Source organism: Gorilla gorilla, chromosome 1, assembly GCF_029281585.2.
Source record: "Gorilla gorilla gorilla isolate KB3781 chromosome 1, NHGRI_mGorGor1-v2.1_pri, whole genome shotgun sequence".
Taxonomy (NCBI): Eukaryota; Metazoa; Chordata; class Mammalia; order Primates; family Hominidae; genus Gorilla; species Gorilla gorilla.
In genome coordinates, this window is record NC_073224.2 from 71,659,388 (window position 1) to 71,685,695 (window position 26,308).

The 26,308-nt window shown below is 39.1% G+C and overlaps 1 protein-coding gene across 2 annotated transcripts in view; it reads right to left on the reverse strand.

The window, feature by feature from the left end:
• Positions 1 to 2,265: 2,265 nt before the first annotated feature.
• RNF2 (ring finger protein 2) overlaps positions 2,266 to 26,308 on the reverse strand; it is a 58,415-nt gene continuing 34,372 nt past the window's right edge. Inside the window, exons 2-7 of one of the 2 annotated variants that reach the window (XM_031003771.3) lie at positions 16,839 to 16,927; positions 12,728 to 12,888; positions 11,186 to 11,401; positions 6,146 to 6,418; positions 4,529 to 4,700; positions 2,266 to 4,289 (exon numbers count right to left, since the gene is read on the reverse strand). In XM_031003771.3, coding sequence (XP_030859631.1) covers positions 4,188 to 4,289; positions 4,529 to 4,700; positions 6,146 to 6,418; positions 11,186 to 11,401; positions 12,728 to 12,888; positions 16,839 to 16,925 — 1,011 coding nt within the window. In that variant the 5' untranslated portion in view covers positions 16,926 to 16,927 and the 3' untranslated portion in view covers positions 2,266 to 4,187. Of the gene's footprint in view, positions 4,290 to 4,528; positions 4,701 to 6,145; positions 6,419 to 11,185; positions 11,402 to 12,727; positions 12,903 to 16,838; positions 16,929 to 26,308 lie in introns of those variants that run through there. The other variant, XM_063710095.1, reaches the window with a different exon arrangement.

A 26,308-nucleotide genomic window follows, 5' to 3' on the forward strand; every position in this document is an offset into this window, starting at 1 on the left:
GACTAACTCTGTAATGTTTGCATTCTCTGCTGTGACCACTGAAGTCTGCTTCATTAGCTTAGTGGTCAGCTAATAACTAGACAGATTTCCTCAAATGCTTTGAACCAGTAGGTCTCCGTCTTGCTAAAGTGCTCTGTCTGGGATATGCCTTCAAAACTCCAGCATGTAGTTTACAACTGTGGCTTACCTTTCACTTCCTGCTGGTACAGAGCCTCAGTGTCTGCTACAGGTGAGGTTAGTGCCTTATATTTTTTTCTTGGGCATGCCAACAGTCTTGCACAAATACGTGGCCTTCGAGATTCCCAGGAACATAATGGAACTTTTCAAAGCCCTCTACATTTCCTACTTTTTAGTCAGCGGCTTTTTAGTCCCACACGCCTCAGGCAACTGCTGTGTTACACAACGGCAGGAACTATTTTTTACAAACACCATGAAGATAGAGCTTTTTAAGCAAAGTGAGCTGAGTCCAGTCAAAGACACGCTCAGAGAAAAAGAGCTTTTCAGTGAGGTTCCAGAAAGGCCAAGAGTGATAATTCACCGGAGTGTGATTTTTGGGGAGTTTTGAGGCTATTTTGGGGGAAACTTAAACTTTTCTGAATAGAAATGGGAATTTAACAGATGCCTTTTCTCACTTGGCATTTCAGTTACTTCACATTTAGTTATCCAAATCAGAATCCTGAGCCTTTGTCTTCTCAAATGTACACAAAGGAAATACTGTCTTCCTAAGGTTCAAAGGGTTAGAAATGATATAATGCAAAATTTATTACAAAGCTAAAGTAATCAAAATAGTGTAGTACTGGCATAAGGACAAACATATAGACCAATGGAATACAACACCCAGAAATAAACCCTCACATATGATTTAGAACAAGAGCACCAAGATCATTCAGTGGAGAAAGGGCTAAGAAAACTGGATATCCAAATACAAATGAACAAAGCTGGACACTGACCTTTCAACATATACAAAACTCACAATGGATCAAAGACTAAGAGCTAAAACTACAAAACTCTTAAAAGAGGAAAATCTTCATGACATTGGGTTTGGCAATCTTCTTGAATATGACACCAATAGCACAGCCAAAAGAAAAAAGACAGATACACTAGACTTCACCAAAATAAAAAAATTCTGTACATCAAAGGACACTATCAAGGGAATCAAGAGAAAACCCAAAGAATGGGAGAAAATATTTGCAAATCATGTATCTGATAATGGATTACTAACTAGAATAAAGAATGCCCACAACTCAACAATAACAGAACCCAGTCAAAAATGGGTGAAGGACTTGAATACACATACACAATTCTCCACAGAAAATACACAAATGGCCAGTAAGTACAGAAAAAGATGCTCAGCATCACAAGCTGTTAGGGAAATGCAAATTAAAACCACAATGAAAGGAGACATCCAATAAGACAGCTATCATAAGGATACCCATTAGTATAGTTATTTTAAAAAGAAGAAAAGAAAGTAACAAGTGTTACAGAGGATACGGAAAAACCAGAACACTTGTTCATTGGTGGTAGGAATATAAAATAATGAAGTTGCTATGGAAAACAGTTTGGAGTCCCTCAAAAAATTAAACATAGAATTATCATATGATGCAGTAATTCTATTCCTTCATATATACCCAAAATAACAGAAGGCAGAACTCAATTATATACTTCTATAATAATGTTCACTGCAGTATTATTCACAATACCAAAAGTCTCCATCAACAGATGAATGGATAAACAAAATGTGGCATATACATATAATATTATTCAGCCATAAATAGGAATGAAATTCTGATACATGCTATCACGTGAACCTTGAAAATAATGTGTGATTCCACTTAATATGAGGCATCTAAAATAGACAAATTCAAAAAGAGAAAGTAGAATAGAGGTTGCTAGGGGTTAAGAAGAAGAGAAATGCATTACTTTAATTGCACACAGAGTTTCTGTTTGGGGTGATGAAAAAGTTTTACAAGTAGACAGCGGTGATCATTACACAACACTGTGAATGTACCTAACCCCACTGAATTACATGCCTTAAAATGGTTAAAACTGTAAATTTGGTTATGTATATGTTACCATAAAAAAATTTAGAACTAAGTACCCAAAGCCTTCAACCACTTGTGGTGAGCCTTTTGTTCCTCAGTTGAGATAGTGATAAAAGAAATTACTTAGATAATACTTTTTGAAACCCTGGTTGGCAGTGATGGCCAATAGCATCGCCTCTCCCCGTACCCCAACACACACACACAAAATACACTCAATACCCTATCAAATACCTAGAATTATATTTCACAAAGGATTACACAACCAATAATTTCACTAATGATGCAGTTTATATCCTCCCATACTGACAGATAAAAACACATACATTCTCTAAGCACAAAGCTTATAGTCACAAATAACTCTCTGCTTAAAGACAAAATTTCAATTAATCACAATGGGAATTTAGTTATTTAATGCAACTACTAATCTAATGTCATCAACAAAATCTAAGCAGTTTTATCACAAAACCAGGGTTATATTCAGTGGGCATGCATTAATAATCTATACAACTTTAACATTACACCAGAAAAGGAATTGAATATATAAAAGTTCCCTTGATTTTTGGTGGTTTTCAAATTTCATGGCACAGATTACCAAAAAAAAAAAAAAAAAAAACCCTCTAAAAACAGATTTTAAATATTTTCCATAAAATGGTAAAAAATTGAATATATACCTTTAAGTTTTCATACCGGGCTGAAGATTTAAAACATCAAGCTGGCCCCAATCTGTCAAAACTGACAGATAAATATTTACAATGACTAGACAGACTTTAGTTACAAAGGTACTGGAGGTCTACACCCTCCTATTGAAAACCCTTTAGGGTTAATTTCTCAATGCAAACATGTCTTTTTAAATACTGTGATATATAAAGTTGGAAATATACCTAGAGTCTGGAGAGAGATGAAATATAACACCCAAGTCAATCTTATTTCTGATCTGTCAACAAAGCTTTCTGGCTCCCAAACACCCAATATTGTTCCTCAATATAAAAATTAAGAACAGTAGAATGACTTTACCCTACTGGCTGACGTTTTTCTACAGAATTATCTTGCACTACATATTAAAGCAGGGCTCAAGCTCTATTAACCTTCTACAGAGTGTAATTAAAAGAGCGCCAAATTTATAAACTGATGTGGCAACCCAAAATGATATCATTTTCCAATGGAAACAAACTTTTTTCCATTGTTCTGTGTGCCATGTTATTCTTGAAACTTATGGGGCTACAAATAAGAAAAAAATTAGGGAAGCTTTGAACATATCTTGTACTTTTCATCAAGGCTAAAGTGCAAAATATCTCCATTATCTCTGGTATTTTAATGGGGAAAAACATCACATATAATACAGGAAATGAAGTGACAGCAGGACTAATACAAAAAAAGCACTCTCAAACGTATACTTGAAGACTATATTTTACTACCAATTTAATTTTTCTTTCTTCAGCAAAATCTGTCAATGAACCAAGTTCTCATAGAACTTAAGATTTTGTTTGATTCTTCCCAGGACCAAAAATTCCAAAATTACAGGGAAAAAGAATGGAAAAAAAAAAAACATTGCATGACAGTGGACACTAAGTTCATAAAGAACTTCTTTTTAAAATGAGATATTATGGAAGAAAATACCATGAAAAGAATAATCCTATGAGAATTGTTTTTAAGGACAGTAAATTTGAGCCTTGGGTCTTCATGAAGATACTACAGTTTATATAGAAAACTATAAATATACAAGACTCCGGGGGAAAAAAAAAGTCAGAATACATAATATTTAACATTCTGTATGACTAAAAATCTTTTGAGGGGAGCAGGAAAAGGACAGCCAACTGAATCTTATAAGAATACAGAAACTATGAAAAATTCCTGGGTCAAAAGGGTGCTCCAAGTGGAAACACACTTTGTGGGGAAAAAAAAACACAAGAAACTTCAGATATATTTTTTTAAAGGAAAGAAAAAAATACTGAATAATTGCAGTCCCTTCCAAAAAGGAAATCTTAAATTAAGGGGAAAAGATTTGAATAGCGTAAACCAGTCTGGCTCAGAAAGAAAATTGAACAACATATCCAAGATCTGTCCATAAAAGTAATGCCAGTACATCTTTAATATTAAAGAAATAGGCTATAAAAAAGTTCAGTCTCAGAATTGGTTTTTAAAGGCTCATTTGTGCTCCTTTGTAGGTGCGTAGTAAAGTTCCATGGGTTTGTTCACTTTCCAGTATTTCTCACTGACCAATTCCAAAGAAAAAGAGCCATTTAATACCTAAAACAAAAAAGAAAGAAAAAAATTATGATAACTGCACAAACCACAATAATAATGAAATGAAACTAAAATGGAAGTCCACAGAATCTTTTTTTTTTCAAATCTTAGGAATAACTACTCGTCACTTAACACTGTTACGGTTTTTTACATTATTTATTAGATTCTACCCCACCACTTGCCACTCAGTTAGTTGGTCAGTGTGCTCCCAGTTTCAACAGTCTATTATTTTAAATACTCACAGTGAACTGGCCACTGGCTGTTGCTATATAAATGGTATACTGCTTCTCACTGGCTGTATCAAGGTTCATCTGGTTTGATTCACCTTTGCTTCGAAGTTCTTCTAAAGCTAACCTCACAGCCAGATACTTGGATAAGTGATCAACAGTGGCGTTACCAGAAGTCTTTATGTATCTAGAAGAATAAATCATTAAAAATTTCATTTCTAGAATATGCCAATGAGAAAAATGTACTTAAATTATGGAACTAATACATTTCTTAAAAACTAAGTAAAATGGCAATGTCTCAATTATTGACAAAATAATATCAGAAATTTACTGCTCTACAATCTAAATTTCTTATTGAGAGGTACACAAGAGGGGAAAGTAAATACTCAATATCTTACTGTCAGGTCACAAAAGCTTTACCTACCTTACCTTCTGCAAAATGAGATACACAGTGACAAAAATCAAACAGAAATACACAAAGTACTAAGGGGGAAAAAGGAACATACCCCCCAAACCCTAATGACCAGAATTTGCTGGCTATAGCAGCAACAGAAACAGAATAGAAGCAAATTTCTTATTGTCTAAGAATTAAAATGTCTTTTAAGACTAACCATAGAAATGTTCATTTGGGCCGGGTGTGGTGGCTCACGCCTGTAATCCCAACACTTTGGGAGGCTGAGGCAGGTGGATCACTTGAGGTCAGGAGTTTGAGACCAACCTGGCCAACATGGTGAAACCCCATCTCTACTAAAAATACAAAAATTAGCCAGGTGTTGTGGTAAGCGTAATCCCAGCTACTTGGGAGGCTGAGGCAGGAGAATTGCTTGAACTCGGGAGGCAAAGGTTGCAGTCAGCCAAGATTGTGCCACTGTACTCCAGCCTGGGAGACAGAGCAAGACTCCCATCTCAAAAAAAAAAAAAAAAGAGGCCGGGCACAGTGGCTTGGGCCTGTAATCCCAGCACTTTGGGAGGCCAAGGCAGGCGGATCACGAGGTCAAGAGATCGAGACCATCCTGGCCAACATGGTGAAACCCTGTCCCTACTAAAAATACAAAAATTAGCTGGGCTTGGTGGCGTGAGCCTGTAGTCCCAGCTACTCGGGAGGCTGAGGCAGGAGAATCGCTTGAACCCAGGAGGCGGAGGCTGCAGTGAGCCGAGATCGCGCCACTGCACTCCAGCCTGGCGATAGAGCAAGACTCCATCTCAAAAAAAAAAAAAAGTTAATTTGAGGATTTTTAAAACATAATATATCATTAAATCCCTCATTCAATAAATATTTGATGCTTATCTGTACTCAACGGCAGGCAGTGTGCTGGAGATACAGTGGTAAAGTAGCCATTCTTGCCAGCATGAGTTTTAGAGCCTATTGGTACTCTAGTATCATTGCTGAGAAATTTGAATAGGCCCCTTTACCTTCTCTACCAAGGAGAGTCATTCCTTTCAGATGTGCAATTTTGGGTGGAAAGCACATGAGGGAGGAAGGAAGAAAACAACAATCTAGGCAGCTAGTAACTGAACCCCTGCAATCAATGGGATGACAAATATCGCTCCTACTTCTTATACAAGACTGCCTTTTACCTCCAAATTAAACATTCTGAATTTAGATAATCTGAAACTAATCCACACACTTACCTCGTCTGTGCACTGTCATCTTTTTCCATAAGTGTGGGATGAGGCCTGAATACTAATTCAATTTCACTAGCACCATCCATTACTGGATCAATTGCCATTGCTGCATTGTTATTATCAAGCTCTAGCCCAGAATCATCAGATGTTTTGGTCCGTTTGTTACTAGGGCCTGCTTCCTGATTGCTATGTGTGGATGCATTACTGCAGTGTGAACTGTCACCATTATCTTCTGCTCCACTACCATTTTCAATCTGTTGTTTCTTGCCTCGCTGCAGTCTAGTCAAGGGGGAAAAAAGGATGCATAAAATTTACTTTTAGGCCTTTAAAGCAACAAATCTGAAGCATGTTTGCTACTGAACTTTAGAATTCCAAAAAATACTGGTAACTGAATTTGCTCTGAGTTGGATGATATTGTTTCCCACATGTTCCTGAAAGGTCTAAAAAATCTCTCTTGCTCACAGGCAAACATTTAAATAATTTAACGAATGTTTCTATTCACTTAATAATTTTACTGGCACGGTGGTTCACACCTGTAAACCCAACACATTGAGAGGCCAAAATGGGAGGAGCTTGAGGCCAGGAATTTGAGACCAGCTTGGGCAACAAAGTGAGACCCTGTCTCTACCAACAACAAAAAATTTTAATTAGCTGGGCGTGGTGGTGCACCTATCATCTCAGCTACTCAGGAGGCTGAGACAGGAGGATGGCTTGAGCCCAGGAGTTGAAGGGTGCAGTAAACTAGGATGGCTCCACTGTACTCTGGCCTGGGCCAGAGTAAGACGCTATCTCTTAAAAATAATTTTCTTTATTAAACAAAAGACTATACGAATTAACTGACAAATCTTTATATTCTGATCATTTTCTTTCATGGGGTTACAGGTCTGAAGAAAGGCATGATTCAAATATGAAAATGTAAAAGTTCTTAGGGAAGATATTTACGCCTCTTTAAAGAAATTCTTAAGGAAACAAAAGTTAAGAAGAATAGTAAGTACTTCCTCCCTGCTGACCTTCCGCCAAGTCAGCTAAGGCGATACAAAATGACTGAGGAAAATGTGATGGTATCTAAATAACCAATGTGGATACAGAAGCTGCTCTCTAACAAGCTCAGATACTAAAGCTAATTACCGGGCAAGGCACTTTATACATACAATCTTGTTTACTCTTCAAAACAACCTGTCAAGGCAGTTACCACTAATGTCATTTTCTAGTTGAGAAAAGCAAAGAAAACTCAGGTACGAGATTAAATAATTTGCCTACAGTTATACAGCTAATACGTGCCAGAGCTAGAGCTAGGATGTGAACCAGACCACATTCCTCCTACCACACTGCCTGTCTCCCTACCTGTATAGATAAGAAAAAAGGAATATATAATGAAAAAGAAATATGAAAGAATGCCTTGCACTTGTAAGAATACTGTCATTATGTTTATTGCCAGAACAAAGAAATAACAGTCCAATGGTTAGGAAAGATGCTCAAGAACTCATGCTTTAAAAAAAAAAAAAAAAAAATCCTGCGTATAAAATTCATAGATCACTGCAAAACCAAGAGGGGATGACTAGTATGTTAAATAACAAACTATGATTCAAAAATACATAAGCACACACACAATGGATTATTCAGTCCTAAAAAGGAAGGAAATCCTGCCACATACAACATGAATAGACATGCTGAGGTCATTTAAGTAATATAAACCAGGCACAAAAGTACAAATGCGTAACTTGGTGGCCTATAGTCAAGTAAAAAGAGAAATAAATAACAGTAAATAACAACAACAAAAAAACCCCAAAAGTACAAATACTGCATGATTTCACTTATGTGAGGTATCTAAAGAAGTCAAATTCATAAAACAAAGTAGAATGACAGTTACCGGGAACTGCGGGGAGGGAGAAATGAGGAGTTAGTGCTTAATGGATACAGGGTTTCAATTTTATAAGATGAAAAGAGTTCTGTAGATTGGCTGCACAACATTGTGAGTGTTCAGCTTTGAGGAGCCAATCATTTAAAAAAAAAAAAAGAATGTACTTAACACTACTGAACTCTACACTTACAAATGGTTAAGATGGAAAATTCTGTTATATGTCTTTTACCACAATTTTTGAAAAAAAGGTATGAACAGGCTAAAATAATGGGACAAAAAATTAATAGCACAACATAAGGACTAAAATATATTCTAAAATCCACAACTAAAGCAAATGAAAAGTTATTTTAGTTGACCATAAATTACAGTGACCTAACAGGTTTATTAAGACTCAATATATTTATTTTTATCCCACACCTCTTTCCAAAAAAGGATTGATGTGACAGAGCTATATTAATGTAACTGCAGGCAGCGTTTAAAGAATATGTTCATATAAAGAACATTAAGTCTATTATATCCTACATTTATCAAATCACGTCTATTAATACTGCATACTGTCCTGATGGTAGCATTTTAAGAATGACACCAATCTTGAGTGTCATATGAGGAACAAAAAAGAAATGAGGAATGTGAATATTAAGCCTTTAGAGGGACATATACGAACATATACCTACATAAAAATATTTGTAAACACAGAAGTAGAATCTGAAATGTATGTAAAAGTCAACATAAGTATTTCAACATAAGACAAACCCAGACTGCTGCACACAAGAGACTAATTTTAATTCAATATAAAGGAAGAACTTAAAAATTCACACATCGATAAATATTTACTGAGCAGCTACTACTTTAAGCCAAGCATGGTTCTAAATAATGGTGTTAATAAGAATCAATGATACTGACATAGTCTCTTCCCTCTTAGGGGTCATAATTCTAGTGTAGCACGTAACACATGAGAGAGTGATACGTGCTATGGAAAAAAAATGAGGCAGGGAGGGTAAGGAATTACAGAGTCCTAGAATGGAAGATGAGAACTTAAGCAGATACCTGCTAAGAAAGTGAGGTAGTGTGCCATGTGGATTATTTGGAAGAAGGTTCCTGAAATAGAGTAGTCTAAGTACAAAGGCTCTGAGGCAGAAGCATGCTTGGTGAGTCTGAAGAACAGTAAGGAAGCTGTAATAAAGTTGCCAACAAAAGAAAGGAGTGCCTATCATACAGCCCCACCACTAGAAATGTACAAGCAAAACCAAAAGAATATTTACAAGGAGAGTCTTGCTTTTAGTAAAAGGCTAAACTGAACAACCATTAAAGTCCTTCCAACGCTTAGGAATGTAAAATTCTTTTAAAAATAAATACATTTAACATTTAGTACATTATACTTTGGTAAACAGAGTGGTAGGTCAGTTTAATACTGTTAGAATGGAGCACATCTTTTAACCTTTAAGCCAGTGGTTTTTGATCTTGACTACACTCCAGAATAATCTATGGAAACTTAAAAGCAGAAATGCCTGGACGCTGATTACTGGGACCGGGATGATGCCTAAAGCCATGAGATTTAAAAGTTTTCTGAGTGAGTCTGATGTTCAGCCAAGGCGAAAACCACTCGACTGAGATGGACTTTACTATTATCTCCTTCTATGGAAAATAATGATTCTCCTTGAGGCCTGAATAAATCAGACGATAATGTCAGAGAGGAAATGCCCACCTTATATAGGGTCTTAAAAACCATCATTAAAGTCTTTTAGTTTTTAGCCTGAATGTGAATAGAAGCTATTAGAGGGCTCTGAGCAAAGGAAAACCATGATCTTCCTTTCAATTTAACAGTATCTCTGGCTGCTGCGCTGAGAATAGACTATGTGGGAGTAAGCATGGGAAGCAGAAAAACCAGTTGGGAACTTACTTCAATACATCAAATGAAAGATTGTTGTGGCCTGAATGAATCTGGATATACTATGGAGAAAGGAAAAAATATTTGTTTATTTACAGACTGGAATACAGGATGTGTAAAAGAGATTTAAAAGCAACTCCAAGGCCAGGCGTGGTGGATCACACCTGTAATCTCAGCACTTTGGGAGGCTGAGGCAGGCAGATCACAAGGTCAGGAGTTGAGACCAGCCTTGCCAATATGGTGAAACCCCGTCTCTACTAAAAAATACAAAAATTAGCTGGGCGTGGTGGCGTGCACCTGTACTCCCAGCTACTCAAGAGGCTAAAGCAGGAGAATCGCTGGAAACCCAGGAGGCAGAGGTTGCAGTGAGCCAAGATGGTGCCACTGCACTCTGGCCTGGGCGACACAGCAAGACTCCATCTCAAAAAATAAAAAAAACTGACTCCAAAGTTTTTGGCTTAAGCAAGTAGAATGATGGAATTGCCATTAACCAAAATGAGTAAGAATGAAGAGAAGTAGGGAGTAAGTTCAGTACTCATCATGTTAAGTTTGAGATGCGTATTAGATACCCATACGGAGAAATGTCTAAAATTCAGGTAAGTCCGGGCTGGATATATAAATTTGGGAGTCATCAGCATACAGATGGTAAATAAAACTATGAAACTGAGTAAGATAATTTGGAGACAGATTTTGTATTGAAAAGAGAAACAAACACTGGTCTCTGGGACACGACATATTTCACAGTTGGGGAAATTGAAATAAAAAGTACAAAAGAAACAAGTAAAGGACAGTTAATGACATACAAAGGGAACCAAGAGACTATGGCCTCCTGAAAGCCAGGTGAAGAAAAGTATTCAAACAGAAGGGAGAAATTAATTGTGTCAAATGCTGCTAAGTAACGCGAGGTCTGAGAATCAGCCGTTAGATGGCACAATGAAGAGATCACTAATAACATTGATAAGAGCAATATGACGGGGTGGTGAGGATGAATGTCTGATTGGAGGGGGTTCATAAAAGAATAGGAAAAGAATTGGAGTTACAACTCTTTCAAGGAATTTTGCTATAAAAAGAAGAGAAGAAATAGAATAAGTTGAGAAAAAAGTAGGTAAAACAGATATTCTAGTATTTTAAATGAAATACCCTATTATGCCTGGAGGCATGTATTATACCTGCACGAAAGGTAATCATGCAGTACTACTATTTGTTACTGTATTTTACCTTTTTCAAAAAGTAAATTTAATTGTTAATAAAGTATTCAGAAAAATAGCTACCCTCTCTGACCCTCTTTCCCATATACCTGTTCATGGCCTGTATCTTCAGTCCTTCCTCAATGCTGTGACTGAGTGCTTGCTGATTATTGTGCTTGTTGATCCTGGCTAATACTCTCTCTTGATGAGCTTCATACTCATCACGACTTGGATAAATTTTGCTGATGAGTGCATCAAAGTTTGGGTCTGGCCTTAGTGATCTTTTGGAAACTAGTTTTTTCCGACAGGTAGGACATTCTTTGTTGCTAAATAAAAGGAGGGGAAAGCAAATGTAAACAATGCTAGTATCTTTGGGCTAAAGACAAAAATACCCAGCTTCTGGATAGTTATTCACCTTTATTCCAATACCTTTAATAAGTCACAGAAATGTAAACCAATTATCCTGAATTTCCTTGAAAATCTGACTAGTGGGTAAGCAAGATTTTGGAAACCTCAAACCCTCTATACCACTCGTCGAAAGAAAAAATTTGAGTATTTCCCAAGATAATTTATATATAACCATCTTAGAAATAAAAATCTATTTTTTCTAATTTAAATTTCCCCTTTCTGATATCCATGCTTTGCAAGGAAAAAATACCCACTAATATATATATGTTAATTTATATGTAATAAATTATTTTACTGAAATAATACTTTCATATGGATATTATTTTATATACTTAAGTGGAAAAATCGTGGTTTTATGCGTTGTAATTTCCTCAAAACAAATACTCATCTTATGAAGTGTCTAAAAATCAACGATTTCAATACAAAGATTTTCCTACAATTAAAACTTAGGCTTTAGAAAGATTTCTAGTTTTCAATCAAACACTTACAGAAAATGTATTTCTCGGCTAGGCACAGTGGCTCACGCCTGTAATCTCAGCACTTTGGGAGGCCGAGGCGGGTGGATCACGAGGTCAGGAGTTCGAGACCAGCCTGACCAACACAGTGAAAGCCCCCTCCACTAAAAATACAAAAATTAGCCAGGTGTGGTGACACACGCCTGTAATCCCAGCTACTCAGGAGGCTGAGGCAGGAGAATCACTTGAACCCGGGAGGTGGAGGTTGCAGTGAGCCGAGATCGTGCCACTGCACTCCAGCCTGGGTGACAGAGTGAGATTCCATCTCAGGAAAGGAAAGGAAAGGGGAAAGGGGAAAGAAGAAAAAGGAGAAAGGAAAGGAAATGTATTTCTCGGCCAGGTGCAGTGACTCATGTCTGTAATTCCAGCACTTTGGGAGACTGAGGCGGGTGGATTACCTGAGGTCAGGAGTTCAATATGCTGAAACCTGGCCAACAAGTTGAAACCCCGTCTCTACTAAAAATACAAAAAAAAAAAAAAAACTAGCTGGCCATGGTGGCAATGCCTGTAATCCCAGCTACTCTGGAGGCTGAGGCAGAAGAATCGCTTGAACCCAGGAGGCAGAGGTTGCAGTGAACCAAGATCGTGCCATTGCACTCCAGCCTGGGCAGGAAGAGCGAAACTCTGTCTCAAAAAAAAAAAAAAAAAAAGAAAATGTATTTCTCAAACCCTGGAAAGCACTTTCGTGGTACAATTAAGTACCTAGTATGACAACTCTTTTCAACATACCCACTTCTAAGGGCTGTGATGATGCAGTCTGCACAAAAACGATGTAAACACTCCTTTGTAGTCATGGTGTTCTTCAACATATCCAAACAAATTGGGCACATTAATTCACTGTGTAGACTTCGAGGTGAAACCACAATTTCTAAGCCATCTGTTATTGCCTCCTGTAAAAGAGTCACTTTAAAATTAAAAGCTACTAAATTTTTTATTATGGACAAGCTATATAAGTACTGGAAATGGTAAAAACAAACATATATGTACCCATCACCCAGCCACTACCATTGTCAACTCACAGCTAATTTTGTTTCAACTATAATCGCCTACAGCTCCCCTCAGCCTCACCACCACTATGTTATAAAAATGCTCTTGCTTTAATGCTAAATATAACATATTAATGTATTTAAAAGCTTACTAGTGGGAAATTAGCCTGGTATAATACAAAAATTTGAATTTGGAATCATATACCTTAGGTTAGATCTAGTTCTAGTCAAATTAACTAGCTGAGTCTAAATAATTATTTAACATTGTCTTCTTACCTGCAAAATGAGAAAGTTAGGGCTAAATTAACCCTCAGAAAACATCCACCTTCAAAAGTTACACCATTTTCACAATAAATTATGTTTCATGCTGCCCATTAAAACAAGATTCCAATAAGTTTCTCTAGTTTATAAACAGCTTAACAGAATTTCATTTTAAAATACTTTTGAACCCCGAAAATTCTTTTCCACAGAGCAATTTTATACAAAGTAGCTTCTCACGCTAACCCAGGAGCTGATTTAAACCAGAATATATCCAAAGTATAAAATGTATTGCTATATCTAACTGTCATGCCTAAAAATGTCTCTCTCCAAAATGCATCTGGAGTTCCAATGTAAAATTTCAGGACATATCTCCCCTGCTGCAGAATGATTAGTGAATCCTACTTGGTTCACTACCCTCTCCACAAGCTGGCAGTGAGAACATAGATTACTCAGCTCTAATGCCACCAATATCAACTCCTATGGATTGAGGAGAGTTCTAGTATGGCGAGAATTGTAAAGGAAGATGCAGGTATAAATAAGTGGCTTTCAATACGCTCCTGTGCTTCCTGTTTCCACTGGCAGTCCATCATACTTGTGCTTTCTTTATATGGTCAAAGATGGATTACTCCACAACGAAAAATATAGAAATTATAGCTATTGTTCATAAAGGACTCAAGTATTAATAAAATATGTTTGTTAGATTTCAGCCTCTCTATATAAATATGAAATAAAAAATTTTCATTTTTCCCTTAGTTTAACACTTAGACAAACTTGATTTAGGAAACTATCACTCAGAGTATATTGATGACCCAGAGAGTAATCAGGTCTGTTCTCCTCTGCCTCTTTAGAACATGCCTAACAAAATCCCAACCCTGGATAAATTCAACCATCTATGTTCTCCTCCAGGGCTGTACCTGTGCAGATGTGTAGCACTGTAGGGGAAAAGAAAAAGGGAAAACCACCTTGGTGTAACTAAAAATTTCACCAGCCTCGGCCAGGCACGATGGCTCACACCTGTAATTCCAGCACTTCGGGAGGCCGAGGTGGGTGGATCACAAGGTCAGAAGTTCGAGACCAGCCTGACCAACATGGTGAAACCCTGTCTCTACGAAAAATACAAAAATTAGCCGGGCATGGTGGCACACGCCTGTAATCCCAGCTACTTGGGAGGCTGAGGCAGGAGAATCATTTGAATCTGGGAGGTAGAGGTTGCAGTGAGCCGAGATCACGCCACTGCATGCCAGCCTAGGTGACAGAGCGAGACTCTGTCTCAAAAAAAAAAAAAGCCTCCCGAGTAGCTGGGATTACAGGTGTGCACCACCAGGCCTGGCTAATTTTTTGTATTTTTAGTAGAGACAGGGTTTCACCATGTTGGCCAGGCTGGCCGCAAACTCCTGACCTCAGGTGATCCACCGGCCTCGGCCTTCCAAAGTGCTGGGATTACATGTCTGAGCCACCACGCCTGGCCTCTATCTCCATCTTATAAACACAATTGAAAACTCAATTTCACATTGGTCTCCAGTTTTTGCTCCATTTCTCTGCTCCCCTGCATAGCTGAATTTCTCTGAAGAATTGCCTATTCATCTTTTGTCACTTCTACCCTCCCCTTACTGGAGCATATATATATAATTATCATATCCTTGATTCATCACGTGAACCAATGATGAGAATGCACCATGATTCCAATCAACCCTCAAACTTGTACAATCTACTCAGGTGAACTTGCTCTTGTCAAGGTCACCAAGTATATACAGTCGACCCTTGGTATCCATGGGGGATTGGCTCCAGGAACTTCCACAGATATCAAAATCCTTGGATGCTCAAGTCCCTTATAAAAAAATGGCATGATGTTTGCATATAACTTAGGCATATTCTCCCACGTACTTTAAATCAGGGGTCCCGAACCTCAGGCCATGGACAGGTATTGGCTTGTTAGGAACCAGACCACACAGCAGGAGGTGAGCAGCAGGCAAGTAAGCATTACTGCTTAAGCTCCGCCTCCTGTCAGATCAGTGGTGGCGTTAGACTCTCATAAGAGTCCGAACCCTACTGACAACTGCACATGCAAGGGATCTAGACTGCATGCTCCTTATTAGAATCTAATGCCTGATGATCTGAGGTGGTGCAGTTTCATCCTGAAACCATCCCCCACCCACCCACCCACCCACCCACCTCCGATCCATGGAAACACTATCATCCATGAAACTGGTCTCTGGGGACTGCTGCTTTAAATCATCTCTAAATTACTTTAATACTTAATACAATGCCCATTCAGCACCTCATTTGCATGGATTCAACATAGTACTTATTAGCACATGGATGAAACTGGTCCCTGGGCATGCTGCTTTAAATCATCTCTAAATTACTTTAACACTTAATACAATGCCCATACAGCACCTCACTTGCATGGATTCAACATAGTACTTATTAGCACATGGAAAATTCAAATTTTGGTTTTTGGAACTTTGTGAAAATTTTTCTTCCTGGATTTTTTCAATTGTGGTTGCTTGAATCCACAGATGCAGAACCCCATGTATGTGGAGGGCCAACTGTATTGTTAAGTCTAATTTACACTTGTCTAACCTTCATCTTATTAAGCCTGTCACTAGTGTTAAACACTTTAACTACATCCTCCTTGAAATACTTCCTTTAGCTTTTTTTTTTTTTTTTTTTTTGAGACGGAGTTTCGTTCTTGTCGCCCAGGCTGGAGTGCAATGGCGCAATCTCAGCTCACTGCAACCACCGCCTCCCAGGTTCAAGTGATTCTCCTGCCTCAGCCTCCCAAGTAGCTGCAACTACAGGCACGTGCCACCATGCCTGGCTAATTTTGTATTTTCAGTAGAGACGGGGTTTCTCCATGTTGGTAAGGCTTCCTTTAGCTTTTAAATCCCCCCTCTCTCTCAATCTCCTGTTTTTCCTTCCTTTTCTCTGGATGTTCGTCTCAGTCTCCTTCACTGGCTCCTTGTCCATTACCTAATTTCTAAATGTTGAAACAGCTCTGGATGAAGTTATAGGTCCTCTGCTCATCTCTCTGGATGAGTTTAACCATTCTTATTGCTTAAAATGTGCTGTCAATCCCTAAAATTTTGTATTTAGTTAAGACTAATATAAAAATCATCTATAGTTGGCATCTCTGCCTGCCTGTTGTATAGGAATCTCAAAATTAATCCAGTGTTAAGCATGTTTGTTGCCTTCAAACCTGCTCCTCCCCTAGTCTTTGCCATCATCTCAAAACAGTCTTCCTTGGTGCCTTATCAGTACTTATTACAGCAAGGAGGACTTGCCCAACTTTCTACAACTTCTCACATGTGAATTTTATAGATATGTACTTTTTCAATGTCTATAAAGTCCATGGTTGGTGCTACATCTGTTTTATTCACCACTGTTCACCCAGTACCTACCACAAAAGCTTGTATAGAGTATTCAGATTATTTGTTCAATCAATGAATAAAGTGTTAGCCAACATACAGAAGTCAGGAATGCTTGAATATAAATTTATTATTACTGTATGTTCTATTTAAGTTTTCATGTTCTAAAAATGTATCCCAGTTTACACGTCTCATATGCCCCTTGGCAGTCATCTTAGTCATTACCTGAGGTGTTCGTTGTAACTCATATAAACTGAGTTCCCATGTTTTGCTTAATGGTTGAGTTCCGTTTGTCTGCACAGCCTGAGACATTGCTGGAAATAAAGAAGAGAGAAAAACAATTTTAGTATTTGGAAGGGAAGTGCTATGGTCTGAATGTATGTGTCCCACCAAAATTCCTACATTGAAATCTAATCTCGATGCAGTAATATTAAGAGGTGGGGACTTTGGGAGGTGATCAGGTTATGAGGGCTCCACCCTCATGAATGAAATTAGTGCCTTTATAAAAGAGGCTTGATGGAAACTTTTGGCCCTTCCAGCATGTTCTGACACAGAGAAGCAGCTATAAGGAATAGGCCCTCACCAGACACTGCATCTGCTGGTGCCATGATCTTGGAATTCCCAGTCTCCAGAACTGTAATACATTTCTATTGCTTATAAATTACCCAGCCTAAAGTATTTTTTATAGCAGGCTAAATGGATTAAGATAGGAAGTAAATCTCAAAACTGATTTTTAGGAACTGTTAATCTTGAGAATAATAAAAACAAATTATTCACTGGTTCTCAAAAATTAAAAAGAAGAAAAACTCAAAATCTTTACACTTATAAATACGAACTACTTGACAGTAAAAGCCTACTACTGACTTCCAAATGCCCAAGAGCTGGCACACAGGAAGTACTTAACATATCAAAAGTGCTTAATTACTGCTGAATGTATAGAAGATTGTCTTAACCCAAAACAATAAATATTTTTATGAAATTCATGGTCATGGAACTTAGAACTAAATCAGGAAAACTTCAGATTCTTCAGCATAGCTATCTAGTCCAACGCTGTCCAAGTTAAAAAATCTACTTTAGAGCACTTTAAACCACTAGTCATTCTGCCTCTTTTCACAGCTTCACTCATGAAAAATTCCCGACCTCATGTTCAGAAAGCTCTTCCTAATGTTGAGACCCAAACTGCTACCTATTCATCCTATAGCTGCCCTCTGAAGACAAACTAATAATAACAATTAGTCTATAATTTTTCTACATGACAGCCTTTCAAATATTTGGAAAGTGGTATCATATCCCACCTGATTTTCCTTTACTTTTGGCTAAATATCCTAGTTCCTCCTATTGTTCCCCATTTGACACCATTTCAAAGTCTCCTCACCACACTGATTAATTCTGCCTCCTTTCCCGATATAAATGAACTGAAGAGCATAAGACCAACTTCTCTGCTTGTCTTTGAGTAGGGGGACATCTAGTATAAATATGGGAAAGAGGGTTGTAGATAAAAAAAAACTCACTCTTGTGGGGCACAGAAAAATGAAGTGACCCCAGTCATCCTAATATTTAGTAAATATTTATCACTAGTCAAGCAGAACTGCCCCAGGGTCCTTGTCTAGAAGGAAATGCATGCAAATAGATAAACAACAATCGATAAGACAAAGTCTAAGCAGGAGTACAGACAAAAATATATGGAATTATAGAGGTGGATTGGGGAATTTGAGGAGTTAAGGACGCTTTGGTAGAGATGAAATAAACCTTAAAAAGAAAGAGATTATCAATCCAACAGAGCTTAAAGGAAAAAAATACATTAATACTGATTACTACAGTGGAATGGAAGTACAAAAGAAAGCGGGTTCTAAGCAAATTACAGCACCATGTATGGGTATGCTTGTGACTGGAAGATACTAAAAGTTTTAAACAGGGCCAGGTGCGGTGGCTCACCCCTGTAATCCCAGCACTTTGGAAGGCCAAGGCAGGCAGATCACCTGAGCTGAGAAGTTCGAGACCAGCCTGGCCAACATGGTGAAACCGTCTCTACTAAAAATACAAAAATTAGCCGGGTGTGGTGGTGTGCGTCTATAATCCCAGCTATGTGGGACGATGAGGTAGGAGAATCGCTTGAACCCGGGAGGCAGAGGTTGCAGTGAGCTGAGATCGCGCCATTGCACTCCAGCCTGGGTGACAGAGCGACACTTAGTCTAAAAAAAAAAAAAGTTTTAAACAGGAGAGTAACATGATCAAATCGTTTACAAAAACTCAAGTAGTATAGAAGGTAGAAGACTAGAAAGCAACTAACAATAAAATCAGTGAGAGAAAGTTGTTAAAAACCTGCATGATATTAACTATGTGAACTAAAGCAATTAAACATGGACACAGAGACGGAATTAGACAGAGCACTAAATGATATACAAAACACTCGTATAAGAAAGAAGGGTCAGGCTGGGCACGGTGGCTCATGCTTGTAATCTCAGCATTTTGGGAGGCCGAGGCAGGCGGATCATGAGGTCAGGAGATCGAGACCACGGTGAAACCCCGTCTCTACTAAAAATACAAAAAATTAGCTGGGCACGGTGGCGGGTGCCTGTAGTCCCAGCTATTGGGGAGGCTGAGGCAGGAGAATAGCGTGAACCCGGGAGGCGGAGTTTGCAGTGAGCTAAGATCGCGCCACTGCACTCCAGCCTGGGTGACAGAGTGAGACTTTGTCTCAAAAAAAAAAAAGAAAGAAGGGTCAAATATGGCTCTGAGAAAGCAACCACCATTTTTTATTGAGAGAGAACACAGAAAGAAAAATATGCGTTGGAAGAGCAGTACAGTTGCTACACACACTGAGTTCCAGCTACTCAGGGACCACTAAGGTAGAGTGGTCCAGCAGACGATGTGGGCAAAAAAAATTCCCACACCTCCCTGAAGACATAACATGTCCCTCATTCCTGTACTCTGGAGCTAATGGTTAACAGACTGGTAATCACAGAGTTTGATTATTCAGTCATAGGCCCTAGCCACCATTTTATAAGCATTATTAGACACCTGCTATGGCAACCCTCTCTTGTGAATCAAAGTGAAAGCTGCAAGCTTCTCCTGGTAGAATTCCTGCTACATGCATTCTTATTATAATCCTAAATTATTGCGCTTAGTAGGCTAGATGGCACAATTTCTCCAAGGATGGTTTCTAGTTACCTCAGCTATTATGAAGAATGTGGGGCACATCAAAGATAATACAGCTAAGAGAAGCTCTAGAAAGGAAAGGAAAAAAAGTACCAAATATGCAATGGCCTTTTGTGACCAGCATGCCAAGGTCTCAAAATAAAACTGACTTGAAAACAGCATCCCTAGAAGATTCTCTTGCAAAAGTAAGAAGGGGGAAACAAAACCCCTCAAACTATCTGAAACGTGTCCTCCTTATGCATCTAACATTATCATGCTTTAGCATCACCATCAGCACATATTCCTTTTGTTCTTCTCTATTCCCTCCCCCAAAATCCTAAATGAACTATCCTTTCCTAAGGTCTTCTCCCCCAAACAACCAATGACCTAATACTCATTGAAAATTGCTACAATGCTGATTCGAGTGGTAAGACAACAGAAACTGAATTAAGGCATGGTTTAAGGCTGAGCTAACAGTTAAAGCCAACAGATAGCTAGAAGAAGACTTAAAGACTGGGTGGCTATGGTGGCTCACAGGACTGCCTGAGGCCAGGAGTTCAAGACCATTCTGGGCAACATAGCAAGAAGCCATCTCCTCAAAAAAAATTAAAAATTAGGTGGGTGTGATGGTGTGTACCTGTAGTTTTAGGTACTTGGGAGGCTAAGGCTGGAAGATTGCTTGAGCCCAGGAGTTTAAAGTTTCAGTGAGGTACGACTGTGCCACTGCACTCCAGCCTGGGCAACAGAGTGAGACCCCACCCCTAGTTTTTTTTTTGTTTTTTAAGGAAAAGACTTAAAAAAAAAAAAAAAAAAAAGGTAGGCCAGGCACAGTGGCTCACACCTGTAATCCCAGCCCTTTGGGAGGCCGAGACAGGTAGATCACTTGAGTCCCAGAGTTTGAGACCAGCCTGGGCAACACAGCAAAATCCCCTCTCTACAAAAAATACAAAATGTTAGCCAGGAGTGGTGGCACACACCTGGAGTCCCAGCTACTCAGGAGGTTGAGGTTGTAGTGAGCTGAGATCACACCACTGCACTCCAGCCTGGGCAACAGACTGAGCTCGAGTCTCCAAAAAACAAAAATACGCCTAATAATAGTGACTAGAGTAAGAAAAATAGGGTTGGCCTGTAGTCCCAGCTACTCAAAAGTCTGAGGCAGGAGGAATGCTTGAGCCCAGGAGTTCAAGGCTGCAGGAGAGACCCTGAGTGGGAAGGGAGACGGAAGGAGAGAGAAAGTGAAGAGTGGAGGGGAGAGACATGAGAAACTGCCATCAAGACTTTATACTGTGGAACAGACCCAAGTTAGTATAATAAAAACCCAGCCTGTCTTCTTGTTCATAGGCTAAAACACAATACGGGACTTATAAAATTAAAGTGGAAAATTGCAAATTTGGACAATCTCCAACATGTAGCTAAAAACATTCAAAGAACCTGAGAAAACTGACAAAATACAAACTAAAACAAACATACAATCCTTCGAATAAATCTAGCTATCAAAATAATTTTAAAAAATCAAAAGATATTTTATCCTCTAAGAATTAAAGACCTACTCGTAAGATATTAGTAGATAAAGCAAGCAGAAAAATAAGAGGCTTTGTTCCATATTAGCAAACAAAGAAGCAGGGGAAAAAAACAATGGCCAGAGCCTATCCAAATGATGCTGCTTTGAAGATGACTCTAGTTGTTGAATTTGAGGTGAACCATGTATAAATATAGATGGCCAGCTTCTTTGTAGATATTAGGTTAGTGCAAATTAATTGTGGTTTTTGCACTGTTGGAATTCACCATTTGATACTGGAACACATTCTTCAATGTGGTTATGTTATACATCATTTTAATGGGCATTTCTCACTTTATGTTTTTTTGCTAACGACTTGTTACTTGCTGTTCATTTTATGTTTAGTTTAGACTATGGAAATGTTGTTAGACAAAAAACAAATTTGAGTGATTTTCTTATTCGAGTTCAAAATGGTTCGTAAAGCAGTGGAGACTACTCGCAACATCGACAATGCATTCCACCCAGGAACTGCTAACGAACGTACAGGGCAGTGGTGGTCCAAGAAAGAAGTTCTGCATGCTGGGTGCGGTGGCTCACGCCTGTAACCCCAGCACTTTGGGAGGCCAAGGAGGGTAGATTACCTGAGGTCAGGAGTTCAAGACCAACCTGGCCAACATGGCAAAACCCTGTCTCTACTAAAAAAATAAAAATAAAAAAATTAGCCAGGTATGGTGGCATGTGCCTGTAATCCCAGCTACTGGGGGGCTGAGGCAGGAGGATCGCTTGAACCTGGGAGGCAGAGGTTGCAGTGAGCCGAGATCGTGCCACTGCACTCCAGCCTGGGTAACAGAGCAAGACTCTGTCTTCAAAAAAAAAAAAAAAAAAAAAGTTCTGCAAAGGAGACAAGAACCTTGAAGATGCGGAGCATAGTGACCAGCCAGCGGAAGTTGACAACGACCAACTGAGGACAATCACAGAAGCTGATCCTCTTATAACTACACTAGAAGTTACCAAAGAACTCAATGTCTACCATTCTATGGTTATAGCATTTTAAGCAAACTGGAAAGGTGAAAAAGCTCGATAAGTGGGTGTCTCATGAGCTGAGTGAAAATAAAAAATATCGCCATTTTTAAGTGTTGTCTTCTCTTATTCTATGCAACAACAATGAACCATTGGATTGCAACTTGCCACAAAAGTGGATTTTATTTGGTAACTAGTGACGACCCGCTCGGTGGTTGGACTGAAGCACTTCCAAAGCTCCAAAGCACTTCCCAACAGCAAACATGCACCAAAAAAAAGTCATGGTCACTGTCTGGTGGTCTGCTGCCGCTACAGCTTTCTGATCCACTACAGTTTTCCGAATCCCAGCAAAACCATTACATCTGAGAAATATGCTCAGCAAATCGAGAGGCACCGAAAACTGCAATGCCCGCGGCTGGCACTGATCAACAAAAAGGGCCCAATTCTTATCCATAACAATGCTCAAATGCACGTCACACAACCAACGCTTCAAAAGTTGACAGAGGCCAGGCACGGTGGCTCACACCTGTAATCCCAGCACTTCGGGAGGCTGGGGCGGGTGATCACCTGAGGTCAGGAGTTCAAGACCATCCTGGCCAACATGGTGAAACCCCGCCCCCCCGCCCCGTCTCTACTAAAAATACAAAAATTAGTCAGGCATGGTGGCACACGCCTGTAATCCCAGCTACTCAGGAGGCTGAGGCAGGATAATCACTTGAACCCAGGAGGCAGAGGTTGCAGTGAGCCAAGACTGCACCACTGTACTCCAGCCTGGGCAACAAGAGCGAAACTCCACCTCAAAAAAAAAAAAAAAAATTGATGGAATTAGGCTACAGTTTTGCCTCATCCACCATAGTCATCGGACCTGTCGCCAACCAACTACCACTTCTTCAAGCATCTTGACAACTTTTTGCAGGGAAGACACTTCCACAACTAGCAGGATGCAGAAAATACTTTCCAAGAGTTCATCGAATCCCAAAGCATGGATTTTTACACTACAGGAATAAACAAACTTATTTCTCATTGGCAAAAATGTGTTGATTGTAATGGTTCCTATTTTGATTAATAAAGATGTGTTTGAGCCTAGTTTTGATTATTTAAAATTCACAGTCCAAAACCGCAATTACTTTTGTACCAAACTAACACATGTGCCATTATTTCTAACATATATCCTAGACAGATCTTTCAGAGAACCAAAACTACTCAGGAGGAATTTCTAAAAATCCATTGGAGAGATTTCTAAGAATTCCAAATGCTAACCCATGTCCCAACCTGTAACTGTGACCCTAGGACTAATTATAAGCAGAACACTCCTTCTGCCTACTGAACGCTACCCTGGAAAATTAATAGGAACTATCAAATAAAACATTATGCTGAAGTATTATATTTCTAGAGATACTAGTTATCTTGCACATAACCAAATTATATCTGATTTGGGTATCTGTATTCCTGTGGCAAATAAGACTTAGGAGTGATTGACAAGTTAGTTGCATTTCCAGAATTTCCTGGTACCATTTGGAAAAACTACAATCTTCATGACTTTGCAGAATTTTCTAGTCTTCCTTATCTTTCTGTTAAGTCTGCATTACAGTAATATGTTCTCTGGTATCTACAGTCTTAAATACTACCACATGGATGCTACCTTACCAGATAGTACAGTAGTTGATCCTGAGACCAAAAATAGGGGCAAAGTCTTGCAGACTGCCAAAATCATTATCTCAATTCTTATGAACATGTCACTGAACAGATATACTCTTGAGAATTAATGTCTCTTTGCTTTAGATCAATATACATCTTCATTTAAATTTAATCTAAATTCACCCTGCCCCAAAATCGATTTAATCTTTTCTCTTCTGTTTAGTGAGAAGCTACATTTCTGCCTGTGGTTCCCCCTTGCCCAAGCCAAGAATGTGAAATACATTTAGCTTCTGTTTTTCAGATCTCAATGAAAAGTGATTTCAATGAACAATATCTGAGAGTCACCTATGTATAGATACTAACATATACACAGAGTAGACAAAGAGGAAAAGAACAAGAATGGATAGCCAAGATACAGTCTGAAAAGCTGAAGAGTAGAGTGGAAGCCAGCAAAGAAGATACGAAGTGAGGTGCCACACAAAATGATCTTAAGGATTTTTTCCAGTGACAAGAATGTGCTCCCTAGATCCCAACAGCCTAAAGATCCTTGTCAACACAACTGAACAAGATCTAGGTCTACTGGGGGCCTATCAAAAGACAAAATTATAACAAGTTTAAAGACACAATTGGCTTTTTTTTTTTTTCTGAGACAGTCTCGCTCTTGTTGCCCAGGCTAGAGTGCAGTGGCGCAATCTCAGCTCACTGCAACCTCCACCTCCCAGGTTCAAGCAATTCTCCTGCCTCAGCCTTCTGAGTAGCTGGGACTACAAGGCGCCCAGCATCACACCTGGCTAATTTTTGTACTTTTAGTAGAGACGGGGTTTGCCATGTTGGCCAGGCTGGTCTCAAACTCCTGACCTCAGATGATCCGCCCACCTCAGCCTCCCAAAGTGCTGGGATTACAGGCGTGAGCCACCACAAGCAGCCCACAATTGGCTTTTATTTGGGCTCCTGGAATTGGACAACATCTCATTTTATAAAATAAAATGACTGTTCCAATGAGAGGAGAGGAGGTTGGCTTTAAAAGCAGAAAAAGGCTGAAGAAAGCAGAAACAGAACAAAAAGCAGACTGGTTGTTTCAAAGATGCTTTCCTTTAAAAGGTTAAAACAGGGAGGACTTCCTTATTACGAAGACTCAGGCTGACTATAATCTCCTATTTTCTAGAAAACTGGCCTATTTCCAAGTTTGATTATGTGGCACTTAGGATAAGTGACTCCATTCTGGTTTGTTCTGGTCTGGTGGGGTCCAGTGCAAGAGGCTAGTCTAGAACAACAGCCTCCCAAAAATGTTGTTTCACAGGCCCAATTTCCAGTTACAGCTCATTAATTATACTTCTGAAAAAAAGATATATCCGAAACACCAGAAATGCTTCTATACAAAGTAGGTGCTCAAATCTGTGGAGAGAATGTATAAATGAAAAGTAAGCATTAGTCTGAATGAGATAACTTTAGCTGCATAGGCAGAAACAAAATAAATCCGAAAAAAAAAAAAAGAAAAGATCTAGTCATAGTAGACCGTGAAAGCTGGCAGCTTCAATACTCAAAGGGAAAATATCAATAAGATATTCAGAATGATCTTTTAGAGACTGCAACCTCCGCCTCCCGGGTTCAAGCGATTCTCCTGCCTCAGCCTCCCAAGTAGCTGGGATTACAGGTGCACACCACCATGCCTGGCAAATTTTTGTATTTTAGTAGAGACGAGGTTTCACCATGTTGGCTAGGCTGGTCTCGAACTCCTGACCTCAGGTGATCCGCCTGCCTTGGCCTCCCAAAGTGCTGGGATTACAGGCGTGAGCCACTATGCCTGGCGAATTTTTCTATTTTTAGTAGAGATGGGGTTTCACCATGTTGGCCAGGCTGGTCTCGAACTCCCAACCTCAGGTGATCCGCCCACCTCGGCCTCCCAAAGTGCTGGGATTTGTAAAATCCCAGCTGGAATGAGTGGAGGAGTGAGCCACTGCGCCAGGCCACCTTCATATTCATATGGAAGATCACTAAGTACATCACTCAGAAAGAATTACTGCTTACTAATCCTGATACTTTATGAGTTAAACTAGGGACCTTCAATCAAGGGGGAGAAGAGGAGCCATGTAAGATAGGGAAACCAAGGAATAACTTTCAAAATAGACATATTAGAGAAGGAAAGAAAGCAGGTCAGTGTGGCTAGTAAATAAAGGGGAACATTGACAAGAAGAGGTTACAGAGCTAAAGAGAAGCCAAGATGGTAATCTTCATAAGAATCAAGTAAGACTAATTTGGGGGCAAAAGACATGTTAGAATGGGTTGAAGAGGAAATCAAACTTGAAACTACATGATTGACTGATTTATGATGGAGTCTCACTCTGTCGCCCAGGCTGGAATGCAGTGACAAGATTTCGGCTCACTGCAACCTCTGCCTCCG